The 19,677-nt window shown below is 30.5% G+C and overlaps 2 protein-coding genes across 3 annotated transcripts; both read right to left on the bottom strand.

Annotated features, from left to right (window-relative positions):
• Positions 1-5,979: 5,979 nt before the first annotated feature.
• On the bottom strand, positions 5,980-10,450 carry LOC141693207 (F-box protein CPR1-like). Its single transcript, XM_074498228.1, has 4 exons — positions 10,390-10,450; positions 9,083-10,229; positions 6,606-6,686; positions 5,980-6,253 (listed from the first exon to the last, which is right to left on the bottom strand). The coding sequence occupies exon 2, from the start codon at positions 10,226-10,228 to the stop codon at positions 9,269-9,271; it is 960 nt and encodes a 319-aa protein (XP_074354329.1). The 5' UTR covers position 10,229; positions 10,390-10,450; the 3' UTR covers positions 5,980-6,253; positions 6,606-6,686; positions 9,083-9,268.
• Positions 10,451-12,232: 1,782 nt separating this feature from the next.
• On the bottom strand, positions 12,233-14,897 carry LOC141693751 (F-box protein CPR1-like). 2 transcript variants are annotated; one of them, XM_074498913.1, is made up of 3 exons: positions 13,580-14,897; positions 12,846-12,909; positions 12,233-12,460 (listed from the first exon to the last, which is right to left on the bottom strand). In XM_074498913.1, the coding sequence occupies exons 1-3, from the start codon at positions 14,680-14,682 to the stop codon at positions 12,440-12,442; spliced, it is 1,188 nt and encodes a 395-aa protein (XP_074355014.1). In that variant the 5' UTR covers positions 14,683-14,897; the 3' UTR covers positions 12,233-12,439. The 2 variants fall into 2 exon arrangements, with proteins under 2 accessions (XP_074355014.1, XP_074355013.1); XM_074498912.1 differs by having other exon boundaries at positions 12,846-12,927; positions 13,580-14,896.
• Between the last annotated feature and the right edge of the window lie 4,780 nt (positions 14,898-19,677).

The raw sequence follows: 19,677 nt of genomic DNA on the forward strand, positions 1-19,677 counted from the left end.
GTGATTATGTCCTTATATTTAAAGGTTATAAACCCAAACATATAAATATTGTTTAGCAATTCTTCAGCTAATATCACCCCAAATAATAATATTTACAGTTAGGTTTTCACGGTGCTCGTATGAAGATGCTCCCTATTAGTGCAGGTTTCCACTGACAATCTTTCATCGAAGAAGCTCTAACTGCTGATGAGGGTGATACTCTAGAAAAATGGGGGTTGTATGAGCAGTTAAATCTCATCATAGATTCCTCAGATTATTTGTGGTACCTTATAGAGTAAGTATTATCGTCTACTGATATTAATCATTATCGTGTCTTTTGAAATATCTGTTTTAAACTAATTTTATGATCTTACTCTGTTCTCTCCATCGTGAATATAACATCGAATGAATGGTTCCTCAAGCATGGAAAATATCATATTCTTACTATTATGTCAGTTGGTTATACTTTGCAAGTGTTCGTCAATGGACAACCATCAGGTAAATAGACTAATGTTGAGCTAATAATTTTTTCGAAGAACCTTCTTGCAAGATGTCAGATTATAGGATAACTTTTTTATTTCGACTACCATAGTTTTATTTGAAGTGTATTAAGTGCTCCACAAATTCTGTAAATGAAAGAGATCCTAATATTCTTAAAAAAGAAAAGAAAGAGAGTTTAGTCCTGTGTAGAAATCACTTGTTGTTAGTTCTTAACTTATTTGTAGTGTTTCAGTGTTCGTTAACTTACAGAAACGTACCAACCATGAGCACCTGTTTTAATCTGATCTTTAAATTTTTGGATTTTGTAGAATATGGTTGATGTACAAAATTGTACAATCTTTTGTTTTGGTTAAGTTGGTGTTGGAATAAATTAGCTCCTTCTGGTTGTTGTCTCCTTTGATTTTATTGTAGCAGAGTTTTGTTTGTATCAATTTTTAGTAATCTAATAGTACAGTATATGTTCCAGTAGAATATCCAACATCTATTCTTTGGTGTTGATTGCACATATTTCCAGTAGTGTCTAAGTAGACACTTACTTGATCATCATGGTTATATTAAGATCATCAAATATATAGGTTAAAACTATTACTTGATCATCATATTAGATCATTAATTTATATCAAATTTGATAATTACGTTGATAGATGAGTGAACTCATATGACTAATCTTCCCAAAGTGAGACATCCAAAGTAAAAGTACATATGGTTATAACTTATAAGATCCTGTCCAATGGTAGAAATTCTTAGTTAAAAATTTTTACGCGGCAACCACTAAATATAATATGTATAAACTTTGACACTCCGACCATACAAAACCCTTGAAATAAAAGAGTCATTACACTAATAGTCATTAAATTTGTCGAATCTCTTGTATTGTTTTAAAGCAAAAATGCAAAATATGGAAACATTACACTTAAAAGTGTCTGGGCAATAATAATAATAATGGATTGGTACGACTAAAATAACAAAAAACTGGAAATGCCATGATCACCCTATGCATTCAGAACAAAGATCCAGGCGAAAATGGACATTTACCTCTCCTAAAAAAGAAACAAATGGGTGTAATTAGAATTCAGGTTTATCATTGAACTATATATCAGAAAAGTGTCAAGGTTATCACTTTTATATGTGATAAAATAATAAAAAACTGTTTACCAGTTTTATTTTCTTGCGGGTAGACCTAGCGGATCCTGGAGTATGTCCATGGTCCGTAATTTCTACCACATCAGACTGTAAAAAATATAGTTACTGAATCATCAGTTGTGAATGATATGAGATACGAAAAATAAATAGTTTAAGGATCATATGATGAAATCTGAGCATTACAATAAGACTTATATTTACTGAGTTTGAAATTTCAGAGGCCACCGTATTTGCAGACATGGAAGATGTGGAGCCATTAGTATCATAAGCATCAACTGCATAGTAAATTGAACTATAGAGGATGATGCTATCATCATTGAGCTGAATTCGTGGTGTAATCTCTTTCCCTGTAATAGCCTTAATATGCGGAGGATGTCCTGAATCCTAAAAAATAATTGATTCTGACAAATAAATTTATTACAAATAGAAATTAAAAGTTGAATTTAAAACAAAGATACCATAATAACAAATTGGCATACCTCGAAACCCTCGGCAATAAGTTTTGTTACTATTTTACCCACCAGTTGTTTTACAGCACAGTCATAGAGGACGAAATTAAACGCTTCTGTAGAGTCTTCTGCAAGTAGAAAAATCTTGAACGTAAATATTAAAAAAAATGATTAAGAACTTATGTGAATTTTTGAAGTTTCATATAACTGTAAACTGGTTTAGTTTACAATTATACAACCTTTTTTGAGGAACATGATTGTTTTGATTGCATGTGGAGCATTTATATTTTCTTTCCAGTTTTGTGACTTCTCCAGAGTAATCCATCTTGCTGCAGCTACGGTACCATCAACCGACACTCTCCTCCACATTATTAACTTTCACTTTGTATAGGAAAATCATCTAAAAAATGATTAACATATGATGAATAAAATTGTCTAGAGACAGTAGAAAAAAAATAAACTCAAATTTCTATACATATGTAGTTAGTAAAATTGTGTAAAGCAAATAATTAATTAATACCTTCAAAAAATCAGTTGCAGTTTTCTCACTAAGTTCTTTTAGCGTGATAGTATAAATAGTATGATAAATTGACCCTTCAAATTGAGTTGATGATGATATAGCTTTTCTCGAAGGAACGCAACCTTCTTCAAAGAGTCTAATTCGAGAAATGAAGTACATGTAATAATTTTGGTATTGAGAATAAATACATACAAAAGTGCCATAATTACTCAAATGTGAACCTCTGTCTCATCTCAAAAATGGCATCATGGTCCAGGTTTAGATAAATTTGGAAGTAGGTATAGTGCTAATCTGAACAGAGGCTTCAACCAAGAAAATTTGAAAATTAAGCTTCATTACTGCAATATTTTTGATAAATTTATTAATAAAGAGGTTAGTTCATTAAAAATTAACTAACTATGAAAAATCTTAAATTTGGTAGTGGTCAATATGACAATCACTCGCTCTTCTTTTGGAATCTCTTTATAACGTGCATCAATTGCAATTGCAAGATTACCCTACAAGGTAACTTTGGAGGAATGCCTAGAATAAAATAATAGATGAAGTAATAGTAAACATACAATATGGAAAGTAATATTAAATATATGTACACAAACAATAATCAGAAAGAGCCAAGAAAATTAATATCTTCCATCACTAATCTGAAAATGGACAATGTCCCTTTGACCAAACTTAGTATCAATCTTGGAAAGCTCCTCAAAACTCTCTAATACTCCCATAACATCTACAATCAATCTTGACGTTAGACACTTTGCGTGAAAAAAAATTACTTGAAAATTAAAAAAAAAGATTGTGTCCTCAAAACCTGTTGCAAATTATGGAAATTCTGTACCACCGTTTGCTTGTGCAACAACAAATAATTCACTCAGATCCAAAAATTCAAATTTGTGGGTAGATATCATAACATCATCATCATCAACAGGATCTGCAGTTGTCGTATGTGAGAAATTAATTATTAACCTAGAGGAAACATGTTTTAATGTTCCCAGAGCTTTTTTGGTGTAAAAATTAGAAAACACGTATACGCCACCCTCCATTATCTTATCAGAATGCATTTTTTCAGTAATCTGGATATATGTAAGCATGTACATGACAATTCTACATAAACAAACAATGGTGAAGAAGTGGTTAAACATAGCAAACATTTTATTAACAGATTGATATTTAAATATAATTTATGTAACTATTATAAGTAAAAAAATAGATTTTACACTATCATCCATCAGAATGAGGTTATATCTCTTGATGACATCGATTGCGGTAGAAGAGTTTGGAACCGAAGGTCACATTCGAGTTACTCTTGCTTTAATTTTCCAGGTGGTTCTAGAGAGGTCGAGAGAAGATAGTTGATCGAACATTATTGCTAAAAATCTGGAAAATAGTATGTTCAGCGAATTAGTTCGAATCATTTCAACTTTTAACTACATGATAGATACATAAAAAACTATGAGAAAATAGAAAATCAGAAATAGCTGAGTATTATTACGTTTGTGTAGTGGTTGCTAACTGTTAGTAGGAAGATGTGATTTTGTGTGAAAGGATGAACATGGCTTATATATGTGATTGAGACATAATTAATGGGAGGAATTGATGTATGTATAGAAAAATCAGCACTTAATAATTGTTTCCATGATTCAAATAATAAATTAGTGATTTTCTAATCATAAAAGAATCAATTATAGCATGAATTATGGACATGTATGATATTATTTGGATTATTGATTTTGTAAATTATAAAAAGAATCAATTAGAACTATATCTATATTTTTGCATGATGTAATTTGCTAATAAATAATTTATATGACAATTTACTCTTATTAAGGAGAGGAAAATAGAGAAGGGCATTTTAAGTAAATTGTAAAAGTTAGTGCTAGTAAATATTAAGAATATATTGAAAATTTAGTATGATACATACTATAGATTGTATGTATGATGTGGTGTGCAACAAATTGTGCGATGAAGAATTATGTTTATAAAGAAGAATCAAAGAAGAATCGGCAGAATCATTTAGCTCTACAATCAAGGAAATTGAAATATATTCGCTGATAATTGTGATGATAATTGTGATCAGACATTCCTTTTATTCTTTGCAGAATAACAACGATTGTTGTCATATTGGTAGTTACCATGTTGAATTAATTCAAATATGTTGGATAGTGAATATAGAGTATTCGGAACTCATGGATAGTAAATATGGAGTATCCGCTAAATATAGTATTATTTGTATTGATAAATTGAAATTGGATAAATCCATGGGTTGTAACCGGGTCGGATTATTAAAATGAATCCTGTATTTGAATTTTGTATGACCAAAAAGGGTAAACAAATGATTAAGGAGAGGAAAATAGAGAAGGGCATTTTAAGTAAATTGTAAAAGTTAGTGCTAGTAAACATTAAGAATATATTGATATTGATATCTCTTTTTAGGTTAAGTAATTTTAAGAACATTTTTCTCTAACTATTAACCAAATCAGACTCGAATTAATGAATATGCCAGTTTTAAGATTGAAAATTTTAAGTTATGAAATAATATATATCATATTATATTCCGCAAAAGATGACACAATAATATTATGATTTTAATTTTTCGATATCATTTTTAATAATATTGGCTTCCGAATGGTACGACGTACCAGTGGTACCAAATAACATGAAGACTAAAAAGAAGATAATGAAAATTGGACATTTACGGATGGAGATACCAAATTACATTTTACTTGAGAAGAAGAGAAATATTAAATTGAATGTATCTTAATCTTTATTCTAATATATTTAATGATAAGTATAAGGAGTTTCTTACTTTGATTAATAATAAAAGTATATTATAGTCGAAATTGGTCTATATATATTCGTACACACGGATTAATTTCACTACTTATGCGACATCGCTGAATCTTACTCCCTCCGTTCCGGCCAATTCTTTACGTTAAGAAATATGTATAAATTAATGAAAAAGAGAAAGAAAAGTGGGTGAAGTGGTAAGACCCGTTGATTTTTAATGTATAAAAGGGAAATAGTGGAGTAAAAATAGTGTGAAAAGGAAGGAAATGTGGGAAATGGATGGGACCTATTGACTATATTTGATAAGTTTTGAAATGTAAAGAATTGGATAAAATATCCAAAAATGAAAATGTAAAGAAATAGTTGGAACAAAGAGAGTAATTCTTAACGAGTAGTAGTACAAATATACTAGAAAAGAGAGGGAGCACTGAGATGCATATTTATTGTAGAGAAACATTCCTAGGCAAAATGGACAGCCATTTGCATAGGCCGTACTTCTTCTTTCAGAAACAGGCCGTACTTCTTTTTTCAGAAACAGGTATGTTGAGCGGCATCCTACAACTTTGCTCCCGAAAAGCCACACATATATACAAATAGAGCTCTTTATCCAAATCCGAAACATATACTTAAAGAAAACAAGCCAGTCAAAAGTAACATAAAGTAGCAGCATCTGAAACATAGCATCTGTTACATCCCAATTACAAACTAGCATAGTAGTTCATTAAAACATAAAAGCACCGGCAAACAACTATACCTAACAAACAAAAGGAGAGTTGTCCTTGAACAATGATAAGTACATCAATATATTTATCGGACTGGTTTACTCCCTTCTATTCCAAAAGATCCACAACCCTACTTGTTGCCTGTCAATGCTGCGTTCCTGAATCATGCAACACAATGTTACACATAAACCTTCTTCTCAGGTAACACGTTCAAAGTTATGACAAAAGTTTATTTCTATTTCATAAAACTTACTCTCAAATAACTAATAAGTTAGTAGCTTATTTGGGTGCAAGTAGATAGTAATAGTTAACGAACTCATGTTTTATCAGATAACGACAAACAGAAGTGAACACACAAAGATAAGTTTGTAGCCTATTTGTCTGCATGTAAACAGTGGATACCTAATGAAAACGGTTGCCATGGAGACTTTACCACGTCAAACTCAACATCTAAAGAATGATGGCCATAAACCTTCCTGCCAATAGCTTTAGATTACAAAATATTCTTACCTTTTTATCTGACTTATCCATCTTTCAGTCAACCAGGTCTCTTACAGCTTCAGTTTGAATCCCTTGGAAAGAAAATTATCTCTGCAAGAGATTGGTCCACGAATGACAAAAATATTAGTAAGAACATTACTTCAACAGCAATCAAGCAAAAGATACCTCGAGTAAGGAAGCAAAAGATAATAGATAAAATAATTCTGCCATGTGATAAGTAACTTCCAAACACTGAGTTACTGAGTACTGACTAATATCTTTTTAGTAACAGATATGCAATATTATAATATGATACTAGTTTAACAAGACTAAAGTGATACACAAAAGCTAATATTCTAATATGTCTTCTTAATATTACCTAATTCCTTTTCTGTCATATGAACTCTCAGAGAAGCGAAAAGTAATAAATAAGACATTCATGGCAAAAGAGAAATGCTAATTCCCTTCTTGCTTGACTAATATTAGCATCATAAATATATTAGCCGTAGTTGTTGGAAACCTTCATACTATGTGCTTTCTTGGACTCACAGAAAGCATGATACTATCTATATTGAATACTAGCCAGTAGTTGAATAGCTTCCTGGAATTTAGTCCTGGCTTAATAATTAGTTTATTAGCACTTGGAAGCAACAAATTCTAAGAATTTGTATAGTGGAGTACTAGAAATTGGATATTAGAGGAACCTAAGAAACTTTTGCGCATTATCTGATCCTACAGAGAACCACTTGCCGGGACAAACTACCTGTTTTATAAAATAATACGATAAAACCATCTTTTAAAAAACAACTTACAGGACCAGAAGTAATGACTATCATTACGTTGTAAGTTCTATCCCATTAATGCTCACCACTTTATTACAAACTGTGAAGACTAGCGTAAGGTGTGTGAAATTCTGAATTTCCATCCTGAAGCTTGTGCAGTTGTGTATGTGCCTTTGCTTACGCAGTTCCAATTTAGCAGTGCCTAATGGCCTATAATAAAAGCATAACACCCCTTGCATGTTTCAATGAAATATATTTTATCTAGCGTGCCTGAAGGGCAGCATATGCTTTTTTTCATTTGGATAGTAATTCTCCCTTGGGATAATTAAAATGAAGCTGCTAACAAGCAGTTTCCGGCATTAATATTGTAGTACATGCTGAACAGACTTGAACAAAGAAAATTTTATGCGATAAAAAAATTGAAGGTAGGATCAAACTTGACTAAGATTGGATATTTCGTAAGTACCCACAATACTATCATTTGATTATTGATGTCACATATAGAGAAGGCAACACTGACCAAGTAATTTAAAAAAAATCAAGAACTTCCTTAGAACAATAAAATTAAAATTTCAGATAATTAAATTCCAAATTTTGGTAAACTACACAAAAATATGTTAACACTTCCATTACTCTTACCAACTCAAATAGAAAAAAGAAGAAGCAAGAGACAAACATGTGATCTATGTATTGCAGTAAAGACAAATCATATAAATATTGTCGGATTATATGAGAAGAATAAGAATATATAATGGAATCATATTAGAGAGGCAGAGAACTGAAAGTGTATATATTATATATTGTCTACTGCATATTACAAAGGAGGCAAGAGCATCAATGTATAGAAAAAATGAAACTTGGTGGGTATTCTTGCTACATGAACCAAGTACTTTATGATGTCATCTTGATGACTTGAGCATACTTATTTCATATATATATATATATATATATATATATATATATATATGATATTTAACAACTATCCTAATTTATTTTGAATACAGGATCTTTTAAGATAATACAGAGAAACTTCTTTCGTACACAATTCTTGGGGAACATATAAAATTATGATTAAAGAGCACAACATTCTTTTAAGATAATAACTTCTTCTGTACCTTGGTAAAAAGAACAATATGAAGAAGTATGTGCTCTTTGTGCCACAAAAGTAAAGACAGTCTTATAAGTTGATATGGCAGTACAACACACAATATAAATGAATATCCTCGTTTCGTGCGTAAAAAGTTTAAGTAACAAAATTGTATAAGAAACTAGAAGAACTCGCTTATGCTCTAGAACAAGAGATAGAGAGACAGACACCAAACAGCTTAAAAATATTATAAAAAACATAGACTAATATAAAGCCACACAATATATATCGCAAAAATATAAGCCTAGGCAAAAAATCGAACATATTCAAAGTTCAACGAAACCAAAAGGAGCGCAAACAAAAAAAGAAGAGATCTTGACCATGTATTCATCCGCCATACCGAACAATGAAGCTATACCACAAGGCATATATTACATGCTAATGCTTGTCTATAGTGCTTATTTGATTTATGTTGAATAAAACCTGCTAGTCTTCTAAAAAATGTTCAGCACACACGATTAACGTACCAGCTAATGCAGTTTCAAAATGACCAGGTTGTACCAAAAGATGACAAAAGGAGGACTTTCAAAGAATCACACAACTAATAGACAACCTAAATGGCAGAACATTTTTTTTACCTTTTCTTTTGTTGTATCTTCTCTTTCTTGTCCCTTTTCTTTTGTTGTTTCTTCTCTTTGTCTTTTGATTGCTTCTGCAGATGCTCATTCTCAGTCAGTTGTAAGAGACTCTCTGTGTAGAGTTTTGCAGCAAACTTGCTGGAGATCCCATGGATCCTAACATTCTTTACTATTTTCCTTTCAGGGTCATACCCACACAAGTTTTGAGCTGTCCACCTCTAATAGTACATCCTTGCCACTCCTCGAAAAAACAACAGGACTAAAAGCCCTAAAAGATCCAAGTGGACCAGGTTGTTCCACGGAAAATGCTTTGTACCAAGGATTTTCTGCCCCATAATTATTTATTAGCCACACATCCGTACGAGAATTGGTGCACTGTTCAACGATGCATAGGGATCCTCCATCAGCAATATAAAAATTCCCATTGCGAGCAACTGGAGAAGGGATCTCATTGAATCGTTCAAACCCAAGATCAAAACCAAGAATGATAAAAGAGGAAGCTGGCATCTTTTTAGCGGCCAACCAATGTAGAGCTCCACTTGCAAACATGCCCTTTCGAGATTTGGGATAAATCTCAATGTTATCGGGAACTTTGTGAATTTGTGTCCAACAATTAGATCTGAGGCTGTAGACCATGACCACCAAGCCACAAAAGTCAACCACTTTGACAATCTTGTAATCATCATTTACATGATCATACCCAAACCCACATTGCGAAACATTTACCATGTCAAACCACAGCACAAACTCACCCATGCTAGGTACCTTTCTATGCTTCCTAGTCGATGGATTATATAGTAGAAAATCATTCCAATTATTCTTACAAAAACATAGTAAACTATTAGCCACACCCACAAAGTCAGCCCCAGGGAAAACAGTCTTAAGTGGATCCTTTATTTCGGTAACCACAACGTCCTCATCACCGTAAAAAGACTCAGTATCAGTCAAAAAAAGAGTTTCACTCCCAGTAATAATGATACCACTACCGGCATTGGACTCGATGATTGTTTTAGCATGTTTGTTGATAAATGCAGCGCTATCGATAATCGAACACCATTCTTTGGAAACACATCGACAACGAAGAAGATACTTAACAGGAACACGACAGAGTATTTGATCGAAAATCAAGTCGCAAGGAAGGGCCATTCTAAGAAATATAGCTAACAGGGGTTTTAGTAAGGTGAAAGTACCAAGAAATATAAGTATACAAAGACACTGATATAAATTTACTACAAATGTAAAGAGACTGCACAAGTAATATGTAAATGTAAATATGTAAGTACTAAAGAGAGAGTTCGGACACTTACTTTTAGTTTGAGTTTCAGGCAGCTTGTTCCTGTTTGCGGAGATCTTCTTCACTTCAATTTTTTACCCCTATCTTTTCTTTTCTTCATTATAGAGGCTTTATATCAAGCCGTTCATATTCCCCTAAACACTTCAATGCATTGGGATTTGAATTTTTTTTTATTCTGGTTGCATTTTTAAATTTGAAAAGTTTACGCTAGAGTTTATCTGTCGCTTGTTATACGAATTTGCCGATTTTTTTAAAATCAATAATAAATTGTTCACAAATATTTGACCGGTTTGATAAGTTATCGATAAATAATCCGATTTTTCTAAAAGTCGTTTGATGACCTCCGTCCTCCGCCGACTTGATTCTTGTATAACGGACATGATTTTTTTTAATAAAAATTTAAATGTCGAGGTTTCAAAATGAGTGTTTTACTCCCTCTGTTTCATTTTATCTGTCGCTTGACTTTTCTGCACACATTTCAAGATGCATTGACCGCATAGTAAAAATTATCATTTTTAAAATTTTACTTTTGTAAATAAAAATTTAAGTTATATATTTTTATTCAAAAGAAGAAAATTTTAAAAATTATTATTTTAACTATTCAGTCAAAGCACTTAAAAATAAGTGCAAAAAAGTCAAAAGAATATTACTAAAAAAGAAACAGAGGGAGTACTTGCTTTGCAACGGTGATCATTTTGGAGCTAGACTTTCTTGAGGATTGTAGTTCAATATTTTGGGGGGACTCAATTGATTTAGGTTAAGTTATTGTGTCAAAATATAGTAACATATTTTGAAGTTGGTCCATGGTAATGCCTTTGCAGTAATAATAGTTACTATAATCAAAACTTGTCAAATTAAGGCCCGCTGTTACAGACAGTTACACCAGTTTGCTGAAAAATTGTTGGTAAATTCTAAAAACTGCTATCTGAAAAAACGTTTTTGGTTTAAAAGGTGCTGTTAGCAAAAGTAAGTCTCCATGCTTTTCAAAAAAGCTGTTTTCAGCTTTTACAGAAAGTAATTATCAATTTCATCATCGAACCTTTTTCAAAAACATTATTTTTATATATTATATCTCAAAATATGCATAAATTTAAAAAAATTATCCAAACAGTCATCTAATTTTCTAAGAGCACTTTTTTCGACGACACTTTTTCTCACAGCACAATAATTTTCAACAATACTCCAAACGGAGCCTAAATCGTTTTAACTGAGTTACTCTGGTATGGATCATCAAAAACTTAAAAAGATTGAAACTTTTTTCGTTGGTTTTGCGGTCCAAAACCGGTCAAACTTCCCAATACACAACCTTATTTCGATGTAATAAGATACTAAATCTCTGCAACTTAAAAAAAAAATATACTACTGTAGGACACTAGCTGAAACTTGAAAGCCTTCAATTGTAGCCAATGAAGAACATTTGACTCTCGTGTTTACATTCTTGAAACACTTCTTTCTTCTCCGAGGTAAAAACTCAATCTTTACATGTTTATTTTCTGAGGGCAAAAACTAATATTCTACATGCATCCCTATCCTCATGCTTGATTTGTGACTTTGTGTTATCAACTAAGCCATCCTAAGATGAGTAATTACCGATATGCAATACAGATGGTAAAGCCAACCTAGGATGTGTATTGAACATACATATTCTAGATTGTATAGTGATCAGGGGGAAAAAAATTAACATGCGTCGCACTGAACTTTATCTTTCAAAAACAAGTATGCGGGGCAGTACCTATACATGATTTTGCCCACGAAAAGCCCCACAGATATGCCCCTTTACAAATAGGACTCTCAATCCAAATTCCAAATACATAATACTGACTAAAGAGTAATTATATAATCAAAACCTCCAGTCATACGAAATAGAAAGGAGCATCATTTGAATCATAGCATCTTTGCATCGCAAATCACAAACTACAAGGCGTTGTTTCACTAAAAACATAGAACTCAGAAACTAAACTTAACAAACAAAAAGGGAGTTGGCCACAAACAATGACTAGAACATCAATATATTAATCTCTCATTAACTCCCTTCTGTTCAAAAAGATCTAGAACGCCACTTCTCACCCATCTGTGGTGCCTTCCTGCAACACAATTTAATACGCAAACCGTCATGTCAGGTGACAAGTTTAGAAACAGTTTTTGAAACTTAGACAAGTTCAAGTGTTCGAGTCCATGAGCAGTTTCAATACAAAATAATTAAGCAGGATAGCTTAACATTATGCAAGTTAATAGTGAATACTTAATGAGCACATGATTTTATTGGACTATAACAAACTTTTACTGAGTCACAATCTACAAAAGTGATTCCAACGTACAGAATTGAATACTTGGTAAAAAAATACAGAAGTGAACTCAACAGGAAAAGGTTGTCGTGGAGGACTAAAGACCAAACACTTCCAAGAGTAAACAAAAAACTTGATTGCAATAATTACTTCCTTGCAACAGTTGTACATTACAATAAATTACCTTGTAATCGGACACATCCATCTTTCCAGTGATCAAGTATATCTCATGCTTTAGTTTAAATCCTCTGGAAAGAAAATCATCCCTACATTAGACATGGTCACCAATTGGAAAGAGTATCAGTAAAGAACATTATCTCTTGTCTAAATTATCCAACAACCGCAATCAAGCGAAAGTTATCTCAACTTGGTGCAAACGATAATTAATAAACAGATCATGCCATGTGATTAGTAATTTTTAGTCACTGATTACTCTCTAGATAATAAAAAAAAATAGATATGCAACAATAATAAACAAGACAAAAATGATACTCAGTAGTCAATAAAGCTGGTTAATATGTCTTTTCTATATGATCCACTTCCTTCTATGCCACAGTCAACGCGTATGAACTCTTGCAGAAAGCAAACAATAACAAAAGGAAAAGTAGATAAATCGTCTCCTTGACAACACGCAGAGATGATAGTTCCTTAAAAGGAAAACAGACTAGATAAGCCCCTACAATGGATTACAAAACCTATAAAATTAAACAAGAAATCGCATAAAATCAATGTTAGGCACAAAGAAACTCGTGAAGGGCAAGAAAAGAAGTCTTAACCAAAGTAGTAAACTACAAATTATGGTTCAGAATAGACAAGACTTAATGTCCCCATCCTACTCCCAGCCAAAGAGATTATAAGATGACTAAGTTGTACCAAAACATAACAAGATAATAAATGCCGGAGAAACACATATTTTACCCTTTCTTTTGTTGTTGCTTCTGTTTTTTGTCTTGTGACAGCTTATGCAACTGCTTAGCCTCAGTGAGTTGAAAGAGACTCTCAGTGTACATATGTGTCTCGAACTTAACCGGAATCCCATTAATCTTAATAGTCTTGACTGTCTTCTTTTCAAGGTCATACCACAAAAGTTTTTTGCGGTCCACCTCTAAAAGTACATCGTTGCCGGTGTTCGAAAAGGCAACAGGTCTAATAAACTTAAAAGTTCCAAATGGTCCGGGTTGCTCCACTGTAAATGCTTTGTACCATACCTTTCCATTCCCATGATTATTCATCAGCCACACATCTGTATGAGACTCGTGGTAGTTATCAGTAATGCAAAGGGATTCTCCAACATAAACCAAGCATATAAAGGTCCCTTGAACATCAGGAAAAGGGTCCTCCTTGTATTGCTCAAGCCCGAGATCAATACCAAAAACAAAACCACAACAATTTCTAGGATACTTAATCGTCATCCAATGCAGAGCTCCACCTACCAACTTTCCCCGTTCAGGTATAAAACGAACATTACTCCCAATATCCTGAATCCTTTTCCACGTATTACTTTTCAAGCTATACACTATAACCACCGTACATTCCTCACCCTCCCCAATCTTAACAACCTTATAATCATCATTAACACAATCATACCCAAACCCACACAACGGAACCTCAACCTCCTCAAACTCCCTCCCAAACACACTCGGTATCCTGGGTAACATCCTATACTTCCTCGTAGACGGATTACACAACACAAACACATTCTTATTATCCTTACACAAACAAACTAATCCATTTGAAACACCAACAAATTCCGCACCCGAGACACAAGCATCATCTAATTCAATAACATCAACAATATCATCACGTAAACTGTCGACATCAGTCAAGAAAACCTTCCCATCACCACTAATTACGACACCGCCACCACGATTACACTCATTAGTCCTCTTACAATGTTTTCTAACAAACGCATTGCTATCGATAATAGAACACCATTCTTTCGATACGCAACGACAACGAAGAAGATACTTAACAGGCACGCGATACAGAATATCATCGATTAATTCATTGGGTAAAAACATTTTCAGAAATCTAATTAGGGTTTGTAAACGACATACAAAATATTCATATGAATGAAGTACATAGAAGAAATTGAGGCACTTATCTATGAGGTGACAATGCGATGCATTCTTCTTCCCCGTTTCAATCGGTGCCCTAATTTACTTTTGATAACTTACTATTTCAGTAATTAAATTAATAAAACTTTTTTTGTAACCGTAATCTCTGAGTCGTCATATTTTGATATCTGATCTAACTATTTGATAGGATAAATAAATATTAATTGAATTAAAGTGTGATCGTCCAAGCCTCCTCGAGCCCTAAAAAAAGCTGTCTCGGCCTTTTTTTTTTCTAACCGCCGTTCGGGGCTTCCATCTGTTTTCACCGTGGAGAAAGCCCCAAATCATATATTTTCCTTGCGTTGGTCGTGTTTTTCAATAATACTCCTCCCCGGATAAGGATTGTATTTTTGTTTGATAAAATCTTTGTTGGGTGAGATTTGTTCCCAATTTATTTGGGTTTTGTTTATTCTCTCCTTGTGAGAGCTTTGTATGTTTTGGTGTGATTCGATATTCAGGACGTTAGATCTGCCGGATTTTCAGAGGTTTGATTCAGCGATAAAGATTTATATGGGATTGCAATTACGATCGATAACTCAAACTAGTTTTGGTGAAGGCGATACATGTGTATATATCAATTTCAACAAATCGCTTGATTGTGTCTTTATAAAGACTAAATTAATCAGCGATATGATCTGTTTTATGCTCGATTGTTCTTGTAGATACTGTATGGTTTTTCATTATTGAATTAATTCTAATTTTTTTCAAAAAAAAAATTGAATTAAAAAAAATACAGGCCGGAAAAGTTTTTAGGTTGCTTGAATTTTTGTTTAAAAGGTCCTTTTATATATGAGAGGTCAAAGCTCTACTAGCTTTATACCCGTGACATGCACGGGATGATTCTAAATATTTTTTATAAAAAAATTAAAATTAATAATTATTTTTTATTTTACTAAATTTTAATACAAAAATTTATTCCTTAAATTTTTATATTCCTTAAATATTTTGTAGTTATATATTTACTTATTATTACATTTTTATATTTTATCAGGACAACCTTTGTATAATACATTAATAATTTTTTTATAAAAATTACGGCTTTTAAAGTGTTACTAATATGTATAACTGTATTTCACAATTATGCATAATTATTCTTTTATTTTATTCTTAAATATTTTAACATTCTAATAACATGTAATATATATTTGTTCAAATTTCTTTTTAAATGATTTCTTTTTCAAAAAAAAATATTTTTCAAACTTGTTCATTTAGTTGTTATTACATTTTTATATTTAATTGTGACACATAATTAAAGGAGTTTGGTCACTGAATTGAAATGTTGGTTGTAGTTTTTGTACATTACTTTTTCAAGTGTGTTTTTAATAATATTTTTTAAATTCTCGGTTTTTGTAATAACATTTAAAAAATATACTTTGTAATGGTATTATTTTTCATTTTATTAAAATTGTATTTTATTTTAAGTTGTATTAATTTTTTATAATTATTATATTTCTTTTCAAAATTTATTATTTATAGAATTTGTAATATTCATAACCAAATATATAGTAAATATTTTCATTATTTAATAATATAAAAAATTAATTTTACACTTGTCCCATGCACATTAAAATTTATAAATAATTTTTTACATAAGAATTTTTTTGACAAAATTAGTTGGCTTATTTACTTTTTGATATAAATATTTTTTACCAAAAGTACTATTATTTTTTTTCTAATAACTTTATTTACATGATAATGATTACACACGGGTGATGTGTGACCCTCAATAATGACATTATATTTTAATGATTAATTACTAATTATAATATTAGTCCTGATCACTAAATCCTAATTACAATATTATATTATTATAGTCATGATGATAAACTATAATCATTTTTTATATAAGAATTTATTTTTACAAAATGAGTTGGGTTATTTACTTTTTAATATCAATAATTTTTTATCAAAAATACTATTATTTTAATTATTCAAATAACTTTATTTACATGATGATCATATTATTATATTTTTATATTTGACATTAATAACGTAAAACATAACATATGCATTATAGTTTAGTTTATTTCTTTTATTGTTTGATTTTTTTCACATTACAGATTTGTAAAGAAAATATTTTAATCATATCACATAATATGGTTATATAATCATTTTTCTTTTATTTATATATTTTCTTTTCCTAATCTTATGAAGTTTAATCATGAATTGAAAAGTTGTTGGGGATTTGTATTTACCGCGTTTTAAATAATATTTTATAATTTTTCGGTTCTAATAATAATTTTGAAAAAAATATTTTACACCCAATAGTTATTATTATTATTATATTTCTTCCTAGTTTTTATGTTTTATAGGATTCATGTGCGCTAAATTTTTTAAAATAATTTTCCATTTTATCAAATGAAGCAAAACACATATAATATTTATCCTCAAATACAATATAAATGCGTAAAATTATCTATTCAAAAATATTTTTAATCGAACTTACCTATTTCAATTTTTTTAAGAAAATGATACTATCTTAACCCAATTAACAAATAATTTGTTGATTGTTACTTATACTTATTTTTATTAAGATTATTGTTACTTGCATTATATATATAACACTTTTATTATTATTTATAACATTTAAGTATATATAATTATAATTCAATTTTTTAATTTAATACTTATTATGTAATACAATAATAGAATAAATAAATTATATATTTAGGTATAATAATATATTTTATAGATTTATATTTAAATTTTGAATTGTTATGGTTTTTTATTATTATATTTCTTCCCTTTTTAAAGTTTTATAAGATTTATATGCTTTAAATGTTTTCAAAGACAAACTATGATTTTCTCTTTTTATAAAACAAAACAAAACATTGGTATTACTTATACCTAAATATAGTTTAAATGTGTTCTTTATTTAATAAGAAAAATTAAAATAATCTATTTACAAATATTTTAAATCAAATTATTGTTTTCATTATATATATAATATTTTTAATATTATATTATATTATTTAAGAATATATCATTATAGTTCACATAATATATTTACGTAGTTATTTTTTTATTTATATAGTGGAGTTTGATAAAAAATTGAAAACTTATTTGGGATTTTCATCATGTCGGGTTTGTTACAATATTTTATAATTTTTCGGTTCTGGTAATGATTTTGAAAAAACGTACTTTACATTTTTTATGATAGTAATTTCAAATTTATTTTATTAGTTTATTTTTTCAATTATGAATTGTAATGGTTTTTTTTTTATGATTATTATTATATTTCTTTATAGTTTTTATGTTTTATAAAATCCATGTTTTTAATGTATCAGCTAAGCACATCACACCTAAGCACATCACAATTCATCCATCTTTAATTACAATATTACCTCTGACGACTAAATCATACCATTTTATCTCTTTTACTCCAATTATATATATAATATAATTTTTAGCTGGTTTTGACATGTTGGGGGTTTCCCCGGTAAGGGCGGTAGAAAATTCCAGTGGGCAGGACCAGATCGGGTCTATTGGTCCAAGACCCGGACCGAATCGAACATACTTGGTTCCGTTTTCGGTATTTATAATTTAAAAATCCGGTATTCGGTTCGATTCGATCCGGTACAAGACGTAAAAAAATTCAGATCTGAATTCATGTATATAATCATTTTACTTTTACCTTATGTCTTATAAAATCATATGTAAATATTAAACATTCACCCATATCATATTTTATTGATTCAAATTAATAGATAATAAATTAATCTAATAAAATATATCGATACTTCACTTTAAACTACTACACTTCATACTTCATGCGATAAAATATTGATATTTATACACTTAAAAATTAATACTTACTATTAAAATAATAAGATATGTACTTATTTTTAAGTTTTTATTGACGCAACAAGTAACAAACTTTTTATTGTATATAAATTTGAAAGAAAAATTAAAATAAAATTATATAAATAAATATTTTATATAAATATTAATTAAACATAGTCGATCCCGGTTCAATCTGGGATTTTTTAGTTCGATCTGATCCTCAATCCTTAATCTTAAAAAAAATTCAATTTTCAATCCGGTCCGAATTGGTCTCGTCTGGTCCGGTCCTTTACCTTTTTGCAGCCCTATCCCCGATAAGATATCTCTGATCATAGTCCTAACGTCTAAAGATACGAACTATGAAAACAAAGCTTGATCAGGTTGGCGACATAAGAGCATCCACAGCCCTCGGGGTCAACTCCCCCGGGACACTTACGCATTACCCGCCACGTCATCCGAAATAACCCCATAAAAAAAGTGACTCCAATCTATCCAATTTTAAGCCCACTTCCCACATTTCTGTAGCACTCTTGTATTATTATTATATTATATATTTAATAATTGTTTTTATTATTTGATTTTAATTTTAATTTATTAGTATAAAAATTTTAATAATAAAATTAAAGTAATTATTATTTTTAAAAATGTCAGTAAAATAAAAAATATGACCCGTAAGTAAAATGCATTATATTATTAAAAACATGAAATTGAAAACAACATATAAGAAAACATAAAATTTAAACGTTACAATTTAACGATTCTCGTTGAACTGCACAGTTTTAACAAAAGGTGAATGAAAAATATATTAAGAAACTGAACTGTGCCAACCCGGGGAAGAGGGATTGGGATAGTTTTTTTTATTTCCCACAATGCTGTCCAGTGCCTTTATCTGATGAAAGGGTGATTTTGCGCGTTTCGAGGTGCAAAGCAGCCCCGCGCTGCACATGCTCTAAAATATTTAAATTTTACTGAGGCATTCTTGTAAATGTCTTTTATAAACACAATCATGGGCTCGTGTTTATATTGTGCCCGTTTGGGAAATCTTAAAATAAGTAACTTATGACTTAAAATGATTAAGTGCGAAATAAGTGATAAGTTGATAAATACTTATAAGTT

Source organism: Apium graveolens, chromosome 10 (assembly GCF_009905375.1).
Source record: "Apium graveolens cultivar Ventura chromosome 10, ASM990537v1, whole genome shotgun sequence".
NCBI classification, from domain to species: Eukaryota; Viridiplantae; Streptophyta; class Magnoliopsida; order Apiales; family Apiaceae; genus Apium; species Apium graveolens.